The 16,437-nt window shown below is 56.1% G+C and overlaps 4 protein-coding genes across 4 annotated transcripts; 2 read left to right on the plus strand and 2 right to left on the minus strand.

The window, feature by feature from the left end:
* Positions 1 to 358: 358 nt before the first annotated feature.
* Positions 359 to 5,745, plus strand: LOC127544873 (general transcription factor IIF subunit 1). The gene is made up of 13 exons (XM_051971755.1): positions 359 to 451; positions 795 to 841; positions 955 to 1,027; positions 1,506 to 1,699; positions 1,971 to 2,141; positions 2,677 to 2,864; positions 2,950 to 3,100; positions 3,197 to 3,261; positions 3,769 to 3,888; positions 4,405 to 4,481; positions 4,561 to 4,699; positions 5,152 to 5,278; positions 5,494 to 5,745. The coding sequence occupies exons 1-13, from the start codon at positions 440 to 442 to the stop codon at positions 5,696 to 5,698; spliced, it is 1,569 nt and encodes a 522-aa protein (XP_051827715.1). The 5' UTR covers positions 359 to 439; the 3' UTR covers positions 5,699 to 5,745.
* Positions 5,746 to 6,844: 1,099 nt separating this feature from the next.
* Positions 6,845 to 8,107, plus strand: PSPN (persephin). The gene is made up of 2 exons (XM_051971761.1): positions 6,845 to 7,157; positions 7,479 to 8,107. Exons 1-2 carry the CDS (start codon positions 6,845 to 6,847, stop codon positions 7,817 to 7,819), a joined length of 654 nt encoding a protein of 217 aa, XP_051827721.1. The 3' UTR covers positions 7,820 to 8,107.
* A 118-nt stretch (positions 8,108 to 8,225) lies between these two features.
* On the minus strand, positions 8,226 to 10,396 carry ALKBH7 (alkB homolog 7). The gene is made up of 4 exons (XM_051971760.1): positions 10,158 to 10,396; positions 9,433 to 9,606; positions 8,652 to 8,776; positions 8,226 to 8,440 (listed from the first exon to the last, which is right to left on the minus strand). The coding sequence occupies exons 1-4, from the start codon at positions 10,377 to 10,379 to the stop codon at positions 8,296 to 8,298; spliced, it is 666 nt and encodes a 221-aa protein (XP_051827720.1). The 5' UTR covers positions 10,380 to 10,396; the 3' UTR covers positions 8,226 to 8,295.
* Positions 10,397 to 11,415: 1,019 nt separating this feature from the next.
* Positions 11,416 to 16,218, minus strand: CLPP (caseinolytic mitochondrial matrix peptidase proteolytic subunit). Its single transcript, XM_051971759.1, has 7 exons — positions 16,105 to 16,218; positions 15,839 to 15,940; positions 14,716 to 14,787; positions 14,525 to 14,621; positions 13,737 to 13,924; positions 12,296 to 12,401; positions 11,416 to 11,829 (listed from the first exon to the last, which is right to left on the minus strand). Exons 1-7 carry the CDS (start codon positions 16,120 to 16,122, stop codon positions 11,672 to 11,674), a joined length of 741 nt encoding a protein of 246 aa, XP_051827719.1. The 5' UTR covers positions 16,123 to 16,218; the 3' UTR covers positions 11,416 to 11,671.
* Between the last annotated feature and the right edge of the window lie 219 nt (positions 16,219 to 16,437).

Consider the following 16,437-nt stretch of genomic DNA (forward strand, 5'->3'; position numbering starts at 1 on the left):
AATGCCTGGGTCAGTCCAGCGCCTCATGAATAATTAATGAAGCACGATTGACTCCTTTCCCAAGACCGAGGATGGGAAAGAGACCCATTCCGCCTCCGCAGCGCCCACACCCAGGCTTGTCTACGTTGTGGGGAAGGGGCTGCGCCTTCTGGAGACATATTTGCACAAACCTGGAAGCTTGCAATGGCTCGCCGCTTGGATCGGGTTTGATCCACTCCCGTAAGGCCGTCAACGGTTGTCAAGACGACGACGCGGAAAGTTTAGTTTCCGGGTCAAGCCGCGGCGCTTGCTGGGACTCCAAGTTTACAGTGGTGGCTCTTCCTTGTTTGAGGTAGGGACCTGGCCGGCGTCTTCGGGGTTCGGAGGGAGATTAGGAGCGGAGTGCGCGACGATTTTTGACCCTCCACGCGGTCACGCAGCGGGCCCAACTTTGGACAAGATGACGAGTTTGGTGAGTGGGTGGGAGCGGCGTGCGTGGGACCCCCTCCGTCCCCGGCCCCTGTCCCGTGGGGGTAGTGACTCGTGACCACTAGCTCACGAGCTCGCTTGTATTAGGCGCCCGCTGTGTGCTGTACACGACGCTAAGCCCTGCTAATGCAAAGCAAATCGGAGGCCATCCGCCCTCCAGATCTCCTTGTCCGCGCGGATGCCCCCGTTGGTGCGCTGCAGTTGCGGGCCCGGGAGTCAGCCTTCCTGGGCGCGGCTGTGCCCGTCCCAGACGCTCCTTTCGGACCATGGGCAGCCTTGCATTTTAAAGGGGCGCACTTCTCCGACTCGTGTCTCTCTCTCTGTAGGGGACCAGCAGTCAGACTGTGACTGAATATGTCGTTCGAGTTCCCAAGTGAGTTCTGCTGGGGATGGGGAGCGGGGGGTGGGGGGACGGCTCAGATCCCAGCCCCGGCTTCCGTCCTGTTTCTTGCCTTTCCTGGCCTGCTAACAATTCTCTTCCTACAGAAACAACCTCAAGAGGTACAATATTATGGCTTTCAATGCAGCTGACAAAGTCAACTTCTCCACCTGGCACCAGGTAAGTCTGGGATTCTGGCACAGTCTAGAAGCCTTAAGGTAAATGGAAAGGAGACTCGAACCCACAGCTAGGAGCGGGGGTTGGTGAGCTTCTGAGCTCAGGGGGGTGAGGTCTGCACGGGCAGAGGAGAGGGCGTCTCACTTTTGTCAGTCCCTCAGCGACATATTCAATTGCAATTTTTGCTCAGGTTGTCATTTGAAATACAAGAGAAACATAAGAGGAAAAAAATCTCTCCTCAGCACCAAATAAGGTAACTAAGTAAGTGTTAGGCTAGAAAGCTCAGACAGGACTGTAGATCATGGAGGCCATTGTATAGGAAAGGCAGCCTGAAGAAGGCAGGGCTGGATCAGAGCCTGGACAGTGGAGGTGAATAGCGTAAGGCTGGACCAGCCAACTCCTGGGGGCTGCGGGAGGTGAGGCAAGATGTCCCCCCAGTTCTTGCGGGGGCTCCGAGATGAGTTTGCTTCTCACGTGTCAGGCCAAGATGGAACGGGATCTGAGCAACAAGAAGATCTATCAGGAGGAAGAGATGCCAGAGTCTGGGGCTGGCAGTGAGTTTAACCGGAAGCTCCGGGATGAGGCCAGGAGGAAGAAGTACGGCATCGTTCTCAAGGCCTTCAAGGCTGAAGACCAGCCCTGGCTACTCAAAGTCAACGGCAAAACAGGCAGAAGGTGAGCGGGCCTTGGGGAGGCCCCTCCCCCCCGGGTCTGGCCTTTTGTCCTCCTGGGAGGGGAAGCGGGGCTGGAGCATTCTTCCAGCTTTAGGGGATGAGGCCCCGGGGAGCTCCTGGTCTGCCTGAGGCTCTGGCCCCATCCTGGGCCATGTTCCCAACCCTGTCAGTGCCTTGAGACTCAGCGGGCTGAGAGACCTGGAGGCCCCAGAGGAGTGGCAGGGCCCGGACAGCGAAGACATCTTTGTCCTCTTTCCTCTTGCCTGCTGCAGGTTCAAGGGAGTGAAGAAGGGCGGGGTGACAGAAAACACCTCGTACTACATCTTCACCCAGTGCCCCGACGGGGCCTTCGAAGCCTTCCCCGTGCACAACTGGTACAACTTCACTCCTCTGGCGCGGCACCGGACGCTCACCGCCGAGGAGGCCGAGGAGGAATGGGAAAGGTGAGTGGGCCGGGATAGCAGGGAGGGCCCACCTCCCATGGGGGCTCAGTCACTGCAGCCTGCGGGGGGTCCCCGGGCTCCAGCTGCGCTCCCCCCTCAGCCTTTGCGTCAGGCTGCTGTGGTAGCTCTTTATTGAACTTCCTGGGCCGTGTGATGCTCCGTGTGTCCTCTGCCTCCTAGTGGCCCTGGGTCAGAGAGCTTCTGCCTTTGAGAGCTTGGCCGAGTCCCCTCAGGTCCCGGGCCAGGGGACGTCTGAGTTTGCTCCGGCTCTTCTTCTGTGATCCGGGGATCCAGGGGAATGTGACAGCAGCGGATCATGGGTAGCTTTCCTAATTCCACGAGGGTTCCTGCCCCTGCTCCTTGGCTTTGGAAGGGCCTGAGACAGACAGACCCCACAGCCCTCCCAGTGCAAACAAGCCTAAGCGCGGAGGGAAAGGCAGAGAGCTCTGAGTGGGCCTCCTCAGTCAGGGAGGCTTCCTGGATAGAGGGACTGCCCCTCGTGGCGACCCCACATGATGCACAGCCTTGTTTGCAGGAGGAACAAAGTCCTGAACCACTTCAGCATCATGCAGCAGCGGCGGCTGAAGGACCAGGACCACGACGAGGATGAGGATGAGCATAAAGAGAAGAAGAGCCGGAAGAAGCCCAGTGAGCTCCGCATCCACGACCTGGAGGACGACCTGGAGATGAGCTCTGAGGACAGCAACAGCAGTGGGGAGGAGGGTGAGCATGGGGGGCTGGGGCTGTGCCGGGGGAAAGGCCCCCAGGGATCAGTGACCAGGACCTGACCCCGCCCTGCTCTCCCCAGGAGAGAAGGTCCCCAAGAGCAAGAAGAAGGCGGCTGCCTCCAGGGGGGGCAAGAAGAAGAAGAAGAAGGGCTCTGATGATGAGGCCTTTGAGGACAGCGATGATGGGGACTTTGAGGGCCAGGAGGTGGACTACATGTCAGATGGCTCCAGGTAAGGGACACGGGCTCCATCCCCTCCCCCCCCCCCAACCCCTCCCCTTCTTCCTTCCACCACCTGCTCACCTGCAGCCTGTGCTTTCCCCTGCAGCAGCTCTGAGGAGGAGGCAGTAGGGAAAACCAAGGTGGTCCAGCAGGAGGAGGACGGCCCTAAAGGTAGGTGTGGGCTTGAGGGCAGGACCCATCCCTCCCTTTGTCTTTCCTTGTGCAGAGCAGGTCGGCCAGTACTGGTTAAACGCGGGCCACTGAGGAGACTTGTGCTGGAGAGAAAAAGGCCCTGCCCTCAAAGGGTTTGTGGGGTGGGGGAGGAATGGGATAAGCTCTGCTTTCCTTATGTTGAATTGGAAACGCGTGTGGGCAACATCCAGTTGGAAAGAGAAAAAGGCAATTATGCTTAATTAAGAGATCAATGGTAACCTTGATGACAGTGGTTGCAAAATGGAGTTCGTTTGCTTCCAAAAGCCAGGCTCCTGTAAGGAGCTGAGGAGGCAGTGGCAGGGGAGGGAGCGCTTTCCGTGAGGAAGGCTGGGAAGGAGCAGAGAGCCACAGGCCTTTAGCTGCAGAGGATGCTTTAAGCCTGGGCTAAGTCTCGGGGTGCCAGTAGCAGCAGGCAGGGGCAGGTCGGGGTCCCCGGACCAGGAGAGTGTTCTGGCTTCCCCTCAGGCATTGATGAGGAAAGTGAAAGCAGTGAGGAGAGTGAGGAGGAGAAGCCCCCCGAGGAGGAGGAGAAGGAGGAAGAAGATAAGAAGGTCCCCAACCCGCAGGAGAAGAAGAGGAGGAAAGGTGAGCTTGATGGCCGGAGGAGGAGCCGGCCCGGCGTTCGAGGCCTTCACGCTGCCTCTGCGCAGCCGGGTCCCCAGGGTCCCCAGATGCCCTCTTGGCTGACGGTTCCCTGGCCCTCCCTTCAGGCGCCCCCACTCCCCGTTCCCCTTGTGCTTAGTGCTAATCCTCTCCCTGGCCCCTAAGCTATTGGGGGAAATGCGCTCGGAGGCCCCAGAAGCCCCCAGGACTCCCCAAAAGCTCTCCTCCTTACCCCCCAAAACCTCTCGGACTCCCCCAACTTCCCTGCCTCCCCCAGGTCCCCTCCCTGCCTCCTCTGGCCTGGCCCAGCTTTCCCTGCCGGGGCAGCCCACAGTTAAGGCCGCTTCTTGGGCTGGGTTCTGTACCTGCCAGTACCCGCCACCAGGCCAGCTCCCTGAGGGCAGAGTCCGGGCGAGATGCCCCTTTGCCCGCCCCGGGACTGAGGGAGCCGGGACTCTGGGGGGCGGGCCGGGGCTCAGGCTCCCTTTTGCCCCTCAGGAGACAGCAGCGAGGAGTCGGACACCTCCGAGGAGAGCGACATCGACAACGAGGCGTCCTCGGCCCTCTTCATGACCGTGAGTATGGCCCGGGGGGAGCCCCGGCGGGCTCGTCTTTGCCCTTCCCCGGCTCAGTCTCCCTTACCCCTTTCTGCAGAAGAAGAAGACCCCCCCCAAGAGGGAGCGGAAGGCCTCGGGCAGCAGCTCCAGGGGCAACAGCCGCCCGAGCACTCCCAGCGTGGACAGCGGCAGCACGTCCTCCACCCTGCGGGCAGCCGCCAGCAAGCTGGAGCAAGGTGAGGCGGGCCCCGGCCTCCCCCGCTCCCCCATGAGCCCGTGTCCCCCAGGGGCCCGCTCCTGGCCCCTGTCTCTCCCTCCCCTTTTCGGGCACTTTCCCAGCTTCTTTTTGGGAGGTTCTGTTGGCCCCTCTGAGGCCAGACAAGCTCATTTTGGGGGTACAGGGGCAGGGGCCCAGACCTGGGAGGGGAGAGCGCCCCCCTCTGCCACTGCAGTGTGTTGTTGAGTCCTGGGGCCCACTTTGTGCGCACAGTGACAAGGGGAACGGCCCCGAGGAAGCAAAGTCCAGGGAGGCCAGGCCCGCGGTTGAGCCCCCGTCCTCTGGCTCAGAGAGAGGGGCCGGGGAGGCCTTTGGAGGCTCCTGAAGGAGGGGCTCCTGCTCAGGTGTAGAGAAGCCTGAGCTCTGAGAGACCCCTCCAGCTCTGACCTGGGGTTTGACGTTTCCATGCAGGGAAGCGGCAGACGGGACCCAGTGATACGCCCGCCGCCAAGCGCCTGAGGCTGGATGCCGGGCCCCAGAGCATCTCGGGGAAATCCACGCCACAGCCTCAGTCCGGCAAGTCCACGCCCAGCAGTGGGTGAGTAAGGGGCCATTTGGGGGGGTTGGGGGAGCTGGGCAGCAGTGGGTGAGTAAGGGGCCATTTGGGGGGTTTTGGGGCCGGGCTGGGCAGCAGCGGGCAAGGGGCCACTTCTAGGACCTGGAGCTGGCCTGGACAGTAATGAGTAAGGGGCCGTTTCTGGGATCTGGGCAGCAGAACCTCCGCCCCCTGACCCCCGGCCTTTCTCCCTCCAGTGATGTGCAGGTGACAGAGGACGCGGTCAGGCGCTACCTGACCCGAAAGCCCATGACCACCAAGGACCTGCTGAAGAAGTTCCAGACCAAGAAGACAGGGCTCAGCAGCGACCAGACAGTCAACGTGCTGGCCCAGATCTTGAAGCGCCTCAACCCGGAGCGCAAGATGATCAATGACAAGATGCACTTCTCCCTCAAGGAGTGAGCGGCCGCCGGGACACAGCAGGGCCAATAAAAGCTGCTTGGCCTTTTCTCGGGCTCTGTGTGACTTTGTGGGGGGGAGGATTGTGGGTTTGGGAGCCGGTGTCCCGAGAGAACGTCGGGGGCAGCTCCCCGACTACAGGTGGGGAAACTGAGGCCCAGAGAAGCAAAGGGACTGGTCCGGGCTGTCAGGCCCTGCCCCCCTTCCTCATCCCCGCAGGACTGCCTTCCACCAAGGGATTTGGTCTGGAATCCAGGTGTGGAAACTTCCCTTCCTGCAGCGTCCCCTCCCCACGCCGCACTTGGCGGCTGCCGGGAATGTCTGGCACGTCAGGCTAATTCTTGGGAAATGTCTGGCGTTCCCAGGAGGAGACTCCTGTTCCCATCTCCTCACCCCCACCTTGGAGGGGAACATCCAAGAGGAAACAGCTCGTCTGCACCCCCGGCTCACTTCTCGCCCTCCCCCACTCCTAAACACAGGCCCGGCTTTCAGGGACTGGGGTCTGACAGCTTGGTTCTCTGCCTAGCAACAGGGGCTGAAGGGGATCCCCAGCCTCACTCTGCCCTTTCCCCCGGACCGTTGTGGAAGAACACCAAGTTCCCTGGCCTAATAATCTGTGGCTCAGTGAAGGGAAAATGTGGCCTCTGGTGGGGTGTTTCCTGTTTTGATGTTGGAGCAGGCAGGCCGGAGACAGGGGCATGATGCCTTAATCCCTCCTGCTCAAGTTGGAGCCCGGAACCTAGGAAGGGCGGAGGAGGGATTGCCCAGCATCTGTTGCACATGTGGCAGTCCTCAGTGTCCCCCTACCATTGGTTATTCTGCCTTTCCCTCCAGCTCTGCTTGAGAGATCAGAGATGGGTCAACAATGTGCACTTCGGCCCTCCTGACTGGGGCAAGTCTTACCCTAAATTTGGGGCATTGAGATGCGATCACCTCCAGCCCAGGCTGGAGAAACTATTATAAAAGTATTGGAAAAAAGCTTCTGGAATGATGGAGGGAGCAACTTTTTCCCTAAATGGTCCACAGGTGTAGCTTTCACTCTTCTCTTCCAATGCTGAACACCCAACAGGGTGTTATAAACATTAGGGATTCAGTGGTAGGCATGATGGGTAAGGCTCAAGGCACAGGAGTGGGGCAAGGCAAGAGTTAATGTTCTGGGCCGCCCACCCAGCTCTGACTAGCTCCTCCTGCTGGGGGTCGGGGAGATATAGTGGCGTGCATGGAACCCTTCAGTCTCTAGCTCTCCTACATCCTCAGCTCAGCATGGCTTGGGCACCAGCCTTCCTCACTCTTTTGCTTCTGCTGCCTCCTAGTCTGGGGGAACTGCCTTCTGTCCCCAGAACTCCAGGGCTACCTCTGGAAGAGAAGCCCACATCTGGGGAACTGAGTCCGGTTCCTGGAGCGTCATACCTCAGACTTGGAAAGCTGCCTCCGACCTCCGGGATCAAGAGGCCATGGCTAGGTAAAGGATTCCACAGCAGGATAGGTAAAAGGCTGTTGGTGTGTTCTCCAAGTTAGGACTTCTCAAACTTTGTCCTTGAAACCCCTTTTGCACTTCCCCGTGTTTATTGGTACATCTGATAGGTATACAAGTCAAACATTTACCGTTAAATTGTAACTTTTTGACCCTCACTTTGTTAATGACCCTATCCTGATCATTTTAAGAATTTTAAGCAGCTTTGCTCTTAGGAGAGGATGCAAGATCTTCGTTCTCCAGAAGAGGTCTCCTGTTTACACTTGTGATCACCTATACCTAATGAGTTGCTCTTTTCTTTTCTTCTAGGGGACCACCTATTGCCATCTGCTTCAAGAGCCCGGGTATCCAGGGACCTGTCTAGCTCCGCCACTGAATGTCAGCTGCAGAGCCTGCTCCTGCCAGTGACCGAGTTGGGCCTCGGCTACAACTCGGATGAGACCATTGCCTTCCGCTACTGTGCGGGCAGCTGCCACAGTCTTTATACCCACCATGGCCTGACACTGGCCAGGCTTTCAGCCGAGGGCCGGGTGACGAGCCAGCCCTGCTGCCACCCCACCCGATATGAGGATGTGGCCTTCCTGGACAACCACCACCACTGGCATCACCTGCCCCAGCTGTCTGCTGCCGCCTGTGGCTGTGGGATCTGAAAGGCCCCCTGTGAGACCCACCCTGCCCCCCCCCCCTTCTCTGAGGTTGGATGTAACATGCATTTCCTCTCTGCCTCCTCTGTGCCAAGGCCCATTGTGTCCACCTCAGCAGCATCTTGGCAGCCTCATACCTGGCCTACCCAGGCCCACTTGAGAGTAGACATTTATGGACTTGGTAATTGAGGTAAAGTTAATCCTATTCTCCGAGTGAGTGTGATAGAAACGAGGACGACTTTGGGGGAAGAGGGATGTTGTTAATAAAAAGGCAGGTGCTGTGACTTCTATGCATTAGCTGTGTGCCAGGCTCTGTCCTTCTCTTCTCAGGGCTGACTGCAATAAGCCCTTTATCTATCCAGTTGGAGAGGTGTTCCCTTCTCTCTTGTTCAATAGCAGCCAGACCCAGGGGTCAAGTATCATTTCTCTAACTTTATTCATAAATACTTTATACAAAGCGCCTGTGGCGGTGGAACTTGAAGTCATTTAGATGGAGGGCCTGGTTCCCCCTCAGGGAGGGAACGGCAAATAACAGAAATTCTTCGGCCCCGTGGGACCCGATGCTCCCCAAAGAAGGACTCCTCGTCTCGAAGGATCTGGTGGGAGAAGTCGTATCGGGCAGGGCCTCTGGTGTGAAGGGTAAGAAAGGCTTAGGTCAGTTGCTGAGGGAAAGGCTTACTGCCAATCACCATGGTGCCCTTTATATAGTGCTTGGGAGTGGCAGCAAGCATTATAATTCCAGTGGCTGGGACTGACACAGGGACAAGGGATGAAGTCAAAGAGAACCCCAAGATTTAGGACCCCATTTCTAGGCGCTCTGCCCCTCTGGTGATCTTACCTGAGGATATAGAGGGACCCAGGTTCCAAGAGCAATTCCAGCCACTCCTGAGGATCTTGGGTGTCAACTAGTCGCATGACACTGGGAGAGAGCAAGGAGAGGCCTGCAATGATGCCGCCACAGAACTGGCCAGAGAATTAGAACCACAAGATGTCAGAACTGAGACAGGCAATTTGGGATCATCCCATTTCAGTGATGGGAGGACTGAGGCCCAAGAGGCCTGTAGGTGGCGCAGTGGATAGAGCTGGGCTGATCAAGTTTAAGTGGGCCATTCGAGTTTAAATCTGGCCCCAGGGATTTACGAGGTGTGAGCTATTGAACATGTCACTTTACCTCTGCTCATCTGTAAGAGGTGCAAAACACTTAGTACAGCACCTAGATCATAGTAAGTGCTGCGGTGGCCCTGAGGAAGCTGGTGGCTAGAGTTCAAATCTGGCTTCAGATACTTCCTCGCAGTATGACCTTGGGGGAAAGATACTTCACCTCTGCCTTAGTGTCCCCCACCTATAATAATAGCACTGCTTAGAGGGTTGTTGTGAGGATTAGCGCGGTGCTGAGCGCACAGTAATTGCTTAATAAATGCTTCCTTCTATCCTTCCCAAAAAGGGAAAGGGCTCCTTCAAAAGTCACACAAGGAGAGGGGAGGGCAGGGAGGACCCTGGATCTCCTGGCGTGGACAGCAATGCCAGAGAAGGGCAAGCACCAGCCAGGACGGCCTCTCCTGTTCCTGTGGAAGCCTCCGTCCCTCTTCTTGCCCTCACAGGCTGGGTGCCCTGCCCACCTTGATGCTATCCACATGGGGCTTGATGTAGCCATTTTGATGGAGATCCAGGACATGAACCATGGGAAGCTGGGCCAGAGCTGGGGGGAAGGCAGCTGCCCGAACACGCTGCAGAATGGCCTGGCTTGCTTCGGACCAGTGGGACTTTTCTGTCTCCCGAAAGCCATGGATAGCCTGCAAGAAGCAGAAGAAGTGGCTAGTTCTGAGACCGGGGGAGCCAGCTAGCTACTGGGATGCCAATGGACCCCAAGAGGAAGGAGTTGGGAAAGAGAGTGAGTGGGCAGAGAGGAAGGAGCCAAACCTGGGGGGAGGGGAGAAATACCTGAGCTTCAGGGCTGAGGGACTAGGGGCCACAGAGTCCTCGGTTGGCCAATAAATAGGAGGCCAAGCGCTGGCCCTGACGCAAAGTCTGGGGCAGCTGGAAGAGTGAGGACGGGGGTCCTAGAGGGGCTGAGATGAGAACCCTGCGGCCCGAATGGAGACAATGGCAGGGGAGCTAGGTGGGAGCAGAAGCAAGTCTTGGGGATGCCGCGGAGAACGGGATTGGAGGGAATAGTGAAAATAGGAGGAGAGGTTGTGGAGACAGGGACACGGCGAATTTGGGGGACAAAGGGAGTAAGAAGGTGGTAGAACGCGGAGGAAGGAGAGGTAGAAAGAGAGGAAGGTAAGGGAGTCGGTATCCTACTCCCGGTGTCCCCTGGGAAGAATGGGCCGCCCTCACTCACCGCGTCCCAGTGATCGTACTCGTAGCGGCGTCGCCGTAGCTCGGGCTCCAGCTCCTGCTTCAGCGTCTCCTCCTCTGCTGAGCTCAAGAAGCCAGGCCGCACCACTGCCGCACCCCGCAACCGGCGAAGCACGGTGGGCCCGGAGCCCCGCAGCCAGCCGGGCCAGGTTCCCAGCCCCGGGGCCCGCAGCGCCCCCAGAGCCAGGCGCCCACTCCAGACCATGGTACCGCCGGCCCGGCCCTCCGCTTCCCCTTCCCCTCAGCGATTGGGTGGTGACATTCCGGAGGTCTAATGCTATTGGCTACTCCAGGGCCCCGCCCCTATGTTCCGGAAGACACCACGAGGCGTTAACAGACCCGACTCGCGGCCACTTCAGAAAACCGCCGGCTCCGCCCCTATCCAGGTGACCTCTGAGGCGCCCTAGGGGAAACACTCCATCCTCCTCGGCCTCTTGACCCCGGGCCTTCCGGAGGCGCCCCCGTGCACGTGGCTCCCAGAGCAGCCCACCCAGTTCCGAGGAAGCGGCAGTCAGAGGGGCGGGGTCCGCAAAGAGCTCCTGAACGCGGAGACCGAGGTGGAGGCGGCAGTTGTACCGGACCCGAACCCCGCTTCTGCTCTTGGTTGCTTGTCTTTGGCTTGTTGTAGGAAGGGGTAGGCAGAAGATGGCCCCTGGCGTCCATCCCTAAATTGTTCCGAGTCTAGGCTTGACTTCGCGATGCCATAATGGTTTAGCGGCTGGAAGTGTGACCAGAGAACTTCTAGTTCTATCTGGCCCACATGAGCAGGGAAGGCCCGCCCGTGGGGTCCCAGGACAGCAAACTCTGGTGCCCTCTGGCAGCCTGGGGTAGCGGGCGGGCAGGAAGAAAGGGATTCCTAAGCAGGGGCACAAAGCTTGAGGAGAGGCACTCCCATGTAAGTCTCCTTGCAGGTGGCATAAAAGCCACGACGTGAGGGCATTCATGGAGCACTTATAAAGCTCTGTACAAGTCCTCTGTGGGTGGCAGGTGCTATGGTGATGCCCATTTGAGGAATGAGTTGAGGAAACTGAGGACGAGAGAGCCTCAGGGTCGGTATGTTTGTGTTGGAGACATTTGGGGATTAAGTGACTTGCCCAGACAGGTGGCCTGAGTTTGCACTTAGGTCCTCCAGGTTAATGCTCTATCCAGGGAGCCACCTAGCTGCCCAGGCATATTTGTTGAACAAAGAGATGCCAAAGTTTTCTTTTCTCTGGATAACTAAGAAAAAGGAAGACAGCAGGGACCAAAAAGTGACCAAAGTTTTAATTTAAAATCCACACTCCCTGGAGAGTCAGTTCTGGGGCAGTAGGCCAGGTCAGACACTACTCCCAGACAGGACCCCAGAAGCCCCTGAAATCTAAAGCTACAACCAGAAGGGACAGAGCAGCACAGTGCGAAGGTCAGGGGAGAACCAGTGGAGACAAGGGGCATCATTTTGTGGGGGTAAAGGGGGTGTTGCTCCTCAGTGTCCCCAGGAAGGAATGGGCTCATTTGTGCTCAGGGCCCAGCTGGAGCAGGGACTACTGCAGACTCCTTCTGTACCAGCTCTGGCTCATCCTCTCCATCGTGTGGGGGGTGCACCAACACTTTGTCCAAGATGCCAAACTCCTGGGCTTCCATAGGACTCATGTATCGGTCCCTTTCCATGGCAGCCTCTGCAAGGGGGCAGACAGTGGAGTCAGGACTGAGACATCCAACAGAGATGGTCCTCTGAATCCAGCACACTTCACTTCCCCTTCCTCCCTCCCCTTTCCCTCCTCCCCCCCCCCCCCCCATACCTAGGGCCTGACCCATCAGAGTAGCCGTTTGAAAAGCTCAGTCCTGAACCTACATTTGGTCATGAATCCACAGTTCTCTTCACTATGCCAAAGTAGGTCAGGACTTGGGTTCAAATTCTGCCTTGGACACCTACTAGATGGGCAAGCTATTTTACCTTGTTGGGTTTTTTTCCTTATCTGTAAAATGGGGCTAACAAACTTCCTATCTCAAAGGGTTATTGTGAGGAAAACCTCTTACCATTCAATCCTAAAATGTGAGCTGCCCTTATTTTAAGAGCAGGGACCAGAATGTATCTAGTGGAAAAGAAAGGCCCAGCACGGCCCATGGCTGGGGCCAACTCACCAATGACATCCAGAGGCTGCTTGGTGTGTTTAGCATAGATTCCATAGAGCTGTTTCTTCAGCTTCATGATCTCCTCAGCCTGAATGGCAATGTCTGTGGCTTGGCCCTGGGTGGGGGAGGAGGGGACCGCATGAACAGCCAGGGACGGCCCACACAGGGGACACTTCCCAACTTGCAGGGAGCCCAGCCTGCAGTCAATAATTCAACAAATACTTATTAAGTGCCTAATAAGGGCTCACATTTATATTGTTTTCTAAATTTATAAAGTGGTTCCTCATGACAATTCTGTGAGGGACACAGTACAAAGGACTATCACCCTCATTTTAAAAATTAAAAACCTGATATTCACAGAGGGGAAGTAAATGGTCCTGGGTCACAATGGTGCTGCTATAGCCAGAACCATTAAGTGCTGATGTAATCCTTACCTACTATGAGCTGGGTGCTGTGCAGAATGTTTAACGGCCAGAACACAAATACCAGTCAATCTTGATACAAAATCCAGTTTCCCTATACAACTGAGAACTATGAATTGAGAAAGATACAAGGTTTCCACGGAACAATCCTTGTTTTTTTGTGAAACTGTATTAGGGGGATAAGATGCAAACCCATAACCCTCTGAGTCTGACACCTCTGTTCTAGATAACTCACTAAGAAGTTAAGTCCCAGAGAATGTGCTGATGTGCACTAGTGGAGGGAGTTTCCTTACCTGGGAGGTCCCTTTATAAATGAAATCACAGGTCTGCATCTGCCCCTATGCTAGGTATTATATAAGGGCATGAGAGAAGCACAAGTGACAAAAAGGGCAACACGAGAGGTGTGTATAGGGGATCCTCTTTACCAGCTGAAAAGATCAGGGAAGGCTTCATGGAGGCAATGACATTTAAGTTGGGCTTTTTATGAAGTGGATGAATTCAAAGGAGGCAGAAGAATGTACAAGTTGGGGTCTCTCCATTTTTACACAATCCTGGAACATTCTACCCCTTCCCTCTCCAGAGGCTTCTGTCCTAAAATAAAGTCAATACTAAAGCCTCTGGGGCCTCAGTATCCCTATCTGTGGAAAGAGGCTAACAATGCACTCAGGACCTGAAGGCTGTTGAGGAGTTTCAAGTGCTTTATAAACCCCAAAGAGTTATGTAAACGCACAGCTGGGAAAGCAATTTGTAAACTGCAAAACACTCTATAAACACAAGATTCAACTATGCAGGAGCATAGGGAGGGTGCTGAGTGGGGTTGGAATGGAAACAGAGGGAGGAGGAAAGGAGTGAGGAAGGCAGGGATTAACAGCAGGAAGGGATGGGGGAAGCTGAGGCAGAAAAACAGAGAAGGAGGAAGAGAAGATACAAGAACTAGGAAGTGAGGGGAAGGATGAGACAATGGTGTGTGAAGCCAAGTGGGGATGGAGAGAGGCAGGGCTGCCTGCTACTACAAGTACGTAACTCACCCGGGCCCCTCCAGATGGCTGGTGGATCATGATTCGAGAGTTGGGCAGTGAGTGGCGCATGCCAGGGCAGCCAGCCGCAAGCAACAGGGAGCCCATGCTGGCTGCCTGGCCCACACACCACGTGCTAACGGGATTCAAGATGTACTGCATAGTGTCATAGATGGCCAGGCCCGAAGTCACAATGCCCCCTGGGACATCAGACAAAGACGAGATGAACACAGGCTTCCACTCTTTCCACCCCAAGCCATCTTCATGCCTCAGGCTCCAAGTTCCCCAACCCAAACCTGATCCAGTTGCAACTCTTGGGTCAAGGCTGAGGAACCTGCCCTTGTCTATGTCCGCCCTCCAGAACACCCATCAGATGCTTTCTTCCTCCTCCCCACCAGGTCACCCTCTTCCTTCCTCCAGCCTGGGATTCTCAGGAGCTCTCGAGATTTCTTGGAACTATCAACAGCATCTCCCCAAAGAGGAGCTAGGCACCCAGTTTCCCAGTGGGTTCATGGACCATACAAATGAGGGTCTATTCCTTCATGGAACTGTTTGGAGGGCAAGTTCATTCCCTTATTCTGGAGACAAGAAACTGAAGCCCAGATGGGTTATTATGGGGAAGAGCCAGAATTCTAACTCAGATTTTCTCATTCTGATTCCAATGTTGCTTCACATTGTCAAAGGGATCCTCATCAAATCCCTTCCCTTCTCTGGGCCTCAGGTTCCCTTTCAACTATGGACCCTACTGGATTATTATGGGGGGATTATTATTATTAGGGTGGGGAAGGGTAGTCACTCACCAGGACTATTGATGTACATGTGGATGGGTTTCTTGTTACTTTCTGACTGAAGGAAAAGCAGCTGGGCGATGACTAAACTGGCCAAACTGTCATCAATCTGGGTAGAAAGGAGACGGAAGCAGGGAGGAGGTTAACGTCAAGAGGGATCCAGGGGCTGGGCAATGGGCTGAGGTGGCAAATATTATACTCACAGGTCCCATAACACAGATGATCCGTTCTCGGAGGAGTCGAGAGTAAATGTCATAGGCCCTTTCTCCTCGGCCCTACATTAGGAGAGCAGAATGAAGCCGGGGTGAAGTAGTTAAGAGGGTGAAGACACTGGAGTAAACAGGGATAGAAGGGAACAGGTCAGAGGCAGAGGAATGGGGCAAAGATGAGAGGTCAAGAGACAAAGTGAGGCAATGAGACAGGAAAAGGAAAGTAACAGGATGCAAGGACAGCAACATAGGGACAAAGTGGGGAAGGGAATAAGGATTTATTAAGTGCCAGCAAGTGCACTGGAAAGTTGAGCAATCTTAGGCAAACAGTGACTTAGTGGCTTGCCCTGAGGCAAATCTGAGGCTGGATTTGGATTCAGGTCTTCCTGATTCCAGAGCCAGGGGTCTTTCCACTGTTTGCTAGGTGCTTCCTGGGACAACCAGCCTTACCACCACTCCCCTAGGGCATATGAAACTCCTCTCCAGTTCCTTCTACACACTGATCCTGATACTGAATTAAAAAATTCCAGCAGCTATTACCTCTAGGAGGGGAAGACCAGATGACCTAAAAAGGGCAGGCCTAGGATCACCAAGACTAGATATGTGACCCTGGACAAGCCACTTAACGTCTTACCTCATCTGTAAAATGGGCTAGAGGAGAAATTGGCAAACCACCCCAGTTCTTGGCCAAGAAAACCCCAAATGGGTTCGATGAGAGTCAGACACAGAACATCATTACCTCTAGGACCGAACAAACTGCTTAGCTTAGCTTTTAAAACCCTAATTACGGCTCAGCTTCGGGGTCAGGACACGTCACTCCATGTCTACCTCAGCTTCCTCAACCCTAATAATGGATAACAACAGCACCTACGGGCCAGGGTGATGGTGAGAATCAAACAGGTTAACGCAGGACGTGCAGAGCTTTCCGAATGCTAGCTACTGACGTCCTACAGCCATGAAATCCTTTCTTCAGCACACGGCAGGTGCATAATAAATACCGGCTGGGAGAAGAGGAAGGGGGACATCGGGAGAACGGGATACAAATGGGCATTACAGGGAGTGCTTCAGTTCGGGCTGGGGTTTGGGGAAGGAGAGGGGCTGGGGTCGGGGGAGTTACCGTCTGCTCCACAACGATGGGGATGAGGGGCCGCGCCCATGTCGGGGTCCCATGCAGGCTACGAAAGGCCAGGCCCGCCCAGGGGCGCACCCGGACAAGCCGCTGCGAGGGGACATGAATGGGGTGAGCGGGACCCTTCCGGGACACCTCCAAGTTCCCTCTTCCCACCAGCCCAAGCTTCCCCTCCTGCCTCGCCCGGCCCCTCGGCTCTCTCAGTGATCACGATTCCCGCCCTCCCTAGTGACCCCTGACCCCAGACCCCGCACCGCTATCCGGGGCCACATTCCGAAGCCGCGGAGTCAAAAGAGCTGGTGACGCGAGCTCAGCACGCCGCCTGCTACCCGGAAGCGATTTTATCCTTGGCGGGGCGGGACAGGGATGAGAGGCGGGGCTCCTCCTACAGGACTACATGTCCCAACGTGCCTCGCGGGACTCAAAGGGGTGGAGACTCGACTCGGAGACTGGCCCGTGAGTTTCAGGCACGGGACTGGAGGCCGGACTTGAGGGTCCTAGTGTCGCATCTCCCCAGGCTGGAGGAGAGCAGCGTAGCTGTCGTCGAGATGGCGCCCAGGCCCACACCCCATATCTTCTGGCATCTC

This window comes from Antechinus flavipes, chromosome 1 (genome assembly GCF_016432865.1).
Source record: "Antechinus flavipes isolate AdamAnt ecotype Samford, QLD, Australia chromosome 1, AdamAnt_v2, whole genome shotgun sequence".
In the NCBI taxonomy this organism is placed as follows: domain Eukaryota; kingdom Metazoa; phylum Chordata; class Mammalia; order Dasyuromorphia; family Dasyuridae; genus Antechinus; species Antechinus flavipes.